The sequence below is a fragment of the Cornus florida genome, unplaced genomic scaffold (assembly GCF_030987335.1).
Source record: "Cornus florida cultivar Cherokee Brave unplaced genomic scaffold, ASM3098733v1 CherokeeBrave_3.0.0_Hap2_Chr05, whole genome shotgun sequence".
NCBI lineage: Eukaryota > Viridiplantae > Streptophyta > Magnoliopsida > Cornales > Cornaceae > Cornus > Cornus florida.
The window spans coordinates 29,988,676-29,993,803 of record NW_026775575.1 but is presented as its reverse complement, the minus strand read 5'-3'; the positions used below and the strand labels follow the sequence as shown (position 1 = coordinate 29,993,803).

Below are 5,128 nucleotides of genomic sequence, written 5' to 3'. Positions count from 1 at the left end.
TCCATTTATATGTAATTTTTTCTATCTTTAATTAGATAATTTATTTAAATTATGTAGTTGTTGCATTTATGACGTAAAGTTATTATATTAGGTACAAGACATGCACATGCATAACGAGAATGACACATTAGAAGATTTGGTTCCTCGTGCAGTGTTCTCTTCCCATCCTCTAGTATGAAATATAAATAAAATTAACATTAGATATATATTTAATATACACCGTGCATATATATATATATATATAGTGGCTGGCTCAATATAATTTGAGGTGTAAGGCCAAATTTATAGTTAAGGTTTTTAAGAATGACATGATCATATGAGTTGACATTGGACCTCTATATACCAAAATTTCTGTAGATTACCTTTTATACGTCATAAAATTCTATCGAGTTTATTAACATATCATGTATATATACTTAGAATGGTTGGCTCAAATTATACGATCTGAAATTCTGAATGCAGAGGACTAAACATGAAGGTCTATCAATACTACCTCTACACCCTACATAACAGGAATGTAAGGTAATAGCATGTAAAAAATAATAATTATTAATTAACTGAAATGAAACCAAAAAAACCAGAATTAAAAACTAAGCAAAATATTTAATAGATAGTTTCTGTAAATTTGATAATAAAAATTTCAAGTATGACTAAAATTACTTCAAATTATTCCACTAAAAGTTAGCACAGAGATTGGCTTCATTTTTAATCCTTGGGATGTTCATGAGAGACAGTATCATCCTTTACCAATGAGACTTCATATATATATATATATATATATATATGTATCTATATATTATAGATTTCACAACCAAAATTCTCCCTTGCGCAAGGGTGTGAGATGGAGATTTATATATAGGTCACAAGGTTATTGACATGCCTAAGCAAACCCAAGGTAACAAACAAAGAAAAGCATATCTTAACAAAACAAACTATCAAAGACCCTTCATAACCTAACACAAACTTTATACTAGCACTAGTATTACATTTAGAACTTCTACTACAATATTACAAAATTAACTTTTAACATAATATGATTTACGTATACCCCTTCCACGTCCCAAAAGTCTCTCTCTATCACATGATTGAGCATCCACTTTCATCATCATCATCATCATAGGAATTGATTGGATCAGACGGTGGAGGTGGTGGATTATGCATATAACGGTACATTGGTGGAGCATAATACGAAGTGGTAGTACTAGGATACGCCGCCGTATTGTAACTCATCCCATACACTGGAGGTGGATCATAATAGGGAGTTGGTGGATATGGATACACATGCTGAGTTGGAGGGCTGAGATTCATTGATACAGTATGTGGGTCCAGCATCCCAGTAGGTGTAGGAAATCCGGTGGTTGCCGGTGGATCGCTGCCAGTTCCGGCTCCATTTGCCGAATTACCACTTTGCCCCTTCTTTTTCTTCTTCTTCTTTTTCCCTCCTGCGCTGCCACCGCCGGTTGTCTGAGCAGGTTCCTCACTTTCATCATCCTCCGCCTCCGGGGACTCTTCAACGGCTGCATTGTTTTCAGGTTTCTTCTCGGCCTGCTCATTTTTTAGGGCGTTTTGGTTCTTGTCCGCTTCATCATCACTACCCTCTTCGCTGTTTTCAGGGTTGTTCTGTTTCTTCTTCTTCTTCTTTGATTTGCCGGATTTCTTCTCCTTGACAAAATTTTCGGGTGAGAGTTCCGCGTGTTTCCCTGTTTTCATCAGCTTCTTGATGAGTGTGTCCGCGTCCACATTTCCAGTCACAGTGACCTTGTGTTGCTGAGAATCAATCTCCGTGGTATAAACACCTGAACACATAAGAAAAATCTACAATTAGAAGGCATTTAAATGAGAACTAAGATGACAAAAACAAAACCAAATAGATTATTGAATCCTAAATCCAAACCAGAAGATTTAGAATCACGTGTGCATATATATATATACACACACAAATACATACGTCGTATATTTATATACTCTATATACACATGCACAGATAGAGAGAGAGAGAGAAAAGAATATGAAGATTTCAGTAGTACCTTCGATGTTCTGAAGGACTTTCTTGACTTTCTTCTTGCAGCCTTCACAGTGGATAGAAACTTTCAAGACCCATGTCTGAAAAACAATGAATATACATACATATTTATATATATATATATGTGTGTGTGTGTGTGTGTGTGTGTATATTAAAAACTGAATTTAAGGAACTAAAATGGATGAATATATTTGCAAGGACAGGATTATACCTGGTACTTCAGGGGTTCTGACGCCTCATCACCAGCTGGTTTGGTCGCCATGAGATACTCAGGGGACAGAGAGAGAGAGAGAGAGAGAGAGAGAGAGAGAGAGAGAGAGAGGGCTTTGGAGAGAAGAGAGATTGAGGGAAGGAGCGCCTTGTGTGAGCAGAGATTTAAGAGGAGTGGAGTAACAAGTTGGACAAAAAAACAGCAAGATATATAGAAAAAGAGAGATGGAATCAGGTGTGGAGGCCATGTCAGCTCCACAATGAAAAATCACTCAATGTGTGACACATCATCAAAGTGACATGACTAGAGGTGGGCTATTTTCGTCTTGGCTCATGTGGTGGGTGTGTTACTGATGTAGGATTAATTAATCGTCTTTCTCATCATAAATGCATGTGTACGCCATTAAAAATCTCATTTCCGAACGACCATTAGCGTATTAAGAGTGTATGTTTCAATTGAGTTATCCAAAATTCCGAACTTTGTGGAGCCTAACTACTTGAAGGATTTTTAGAAAAATTTAATTATATAGAAATTTTAAGATTGTTGAATTTTAGAAAAAATTCAGTTTTCTGATCTGTTTTAACTTTTTTATTGATTTTGAATTGTACAAAAAGTAATTTCTTACAAGACAAATTATTTGGGGCTATGTATATCAACTATAATTAGATCTTAAGGTGTGGTAAAAATAGAGAGAAGAAAAAAGAGAGGATCTTTATACGTGTTGTGTGATTGATTAATTTATGCTAATACAAGATAGAGCAATTGAGAGATATTGAGAGAAAATTATTCATAGTAATTCTTCATATTCTTTATACTGAATTTGTTCGGTGTGCTCCATAGACGTAACCTTAAAATTTGAGTGAACCATGTATATCTTGTGTTCTTGTGTGTGATTTATTTATTTATTTATTTTATTTATTCTTCATGATTGCTTGTTTCTTCCTAGAACACCGTTATTATTTGCGTTTCCGCCACAACAACTGGTATCGAATCTGGTTGATTGTACAGAGCAACTCCAACAACTAGTATCAGAGCCTTTGGTTGAGAACTTAGGGCACAAAAGGTGTTTGACGAAATTTCAAAAGTCTTTCGATCAGATCTGTTTGTTCGAGTGGAAGTAATGGCATCAGAAGATAAAACATCTACATCCATGATCGAGAAGTTCAATGGCATAAACTTCAGTTTCGGGAAGATGCAAATAAAGACCTTTTATTTCAGAAAAATCTATATCAACTTTTGAGAGAGAAGTTAGAGGATACAAAAGATGCAGAATGGGAATTACTTGATAGGAAGACTCTTGGCACCGTTAGATTGTCGTTGTTAAAGTCCGTCGCCTTCAACATCAAGAATGAGAAGACGACGAAGTCTCTCATGGCAACCCTTTCTAGTATGTATGAACAGCCTTTTGCAGCGAACAAGGTGCACTTGATCAAGAAGTTGTTCAGCATGAAAATGGTCGAAGGTGGTAAGTTCAACGAACATCTAAATGCGTTTAATAAGATAGTTGGGCAATTAGAGTCTGTTGATATCGACTTTAAAGATAAGGTCTGAGCACTGATAATTCTAGGGCAGTTACCCGAGAGTTGGAGTGGCACAGTTACAGCGATCAGTAGCTTTACACAGAAGACCAAGTTGAAGTTTGATGAAGTTGTAAGCATGATTCTGACTGAAGAAATTAGAAGGCAAACAACAGGGGTTTCCACAGTGATTTTGTAATGACCCGGTCATTTTCCTCCCTTTCCTTTTCTCAGATTTTCACGGAAATTTATTTATTTATTTATTTTTTTTTTTGTTGATATTTTCCTTTCTGAGTTCAGGTTCTCATCACTTAGTGTCATCTTGAGTGTTCGGGAATAATTTCCAAACTCTTTTTCTTAGATTGACGAATTTCTTTAAGAATCGAGTCATTTTCACATTTTTACTTTTGTGACACTATTCACTTTTCGTCTTGTTTCCGTTTGTCACTTTGTTGGCACAACCTCACTTTTCGTGTTCGGATTTGATTTTGATTTTGCATGCATCCATGATATTTAAATTACATGCTATGTGTATTTTTGCTTTTGTAGAAAAGTATGCTAGTTGTGTACTTTCTTCTTTAGGGATGTGGATGCACACTTCTTTGGAATTTTTCCTTCTTTTGGGGTCATTTGTGTAATTACTATAAGTAATTATTTTTCGTCTTAGGGACCATTTTGTAATTTAATTTGGAAGATATTTTCAAAAATGACCTTTTTACAAATTTTGAAAAATATGACAAGTGTCGCACTCTCATTAGTCCACTTGTTGACATTTGTGTAGGGATACTTTGGTGCCTTGGATGATGACATGTGGAGGATGGAGATTCAACCACTTGTTGACCTAGGATAGGTGCACTTGTTGGCTTGGATGGTTGACAAGTGTAGGCTTAGGATTAAGCCTATAGTGGATGCTTGGATAAGTGACAAGTGTATGCTCTAAATTAAGTCTTGCAATTATTTTTGGGTTACTTTGGAATTATGTTGTTAAAGAAGGGTTTTTGTGCAATTGACCAAAGTTGTGTGTGTTGACCTTGTTGTAAGACCACATAATGAGTGGAGGATTTCAATTTCCTCCACTCACATTCTTTCACACTTGATTTTATTATTTCCCTCTCTTGTAAAGAAAACCCTAGCCTCCATGGATGGAGCTTGAAGCCTTAGGCCTTGACCTTGTTTTTTGAGAGCCTTCCATTGATTTCCAAACTTAACCTTGGGAATACTTTTTGTTCCCCTCATCTTTCTCTTCAAAACCCTTGAAAGGTTTCCCATTTTGTGTTGAGTTGCCTTGGATTCTAGAGAGACACTTCTCTAGTGAGGTAGGGGGTGTTATAATTTATTTTCTAAGTGGTTTTACTTGCTTTTGTATGAAATATAAGT

At 35.8% G+C, this 5,128-nt stretch overlaps 1 protein-coding gene across 1 annotated transcript; it reads right to left on the bottom strand.

Moving 5' to 3' along the window:
* Positions 1-817: 817 nt before the first annotated feature.
* Positions 818-2,432, bottom strand: LOC132306227 (heavy metal-associated isoprenylated plant protein 35-like). The gene is made up of 3 exons (XM_059803549.1): positions 2,235-2,432; positions 2,028-2,103; positions 818-1,796 (listed from the first exon to the last, which is right to left on the bottom strand). Exons 1-3 carry the CDS (start codon positions 2,283-2,285, stop codon positions 1,078-1,080), a joined length of 846 nt encoding a protein of 281 aa, XP_059659532.1. The 5' UTR covers positions 2,286-2,432; the 3' UTR covers positions 818-1,077.
* Positions 2,433-5,128: the final 2,696 nt, after the last annotated feature.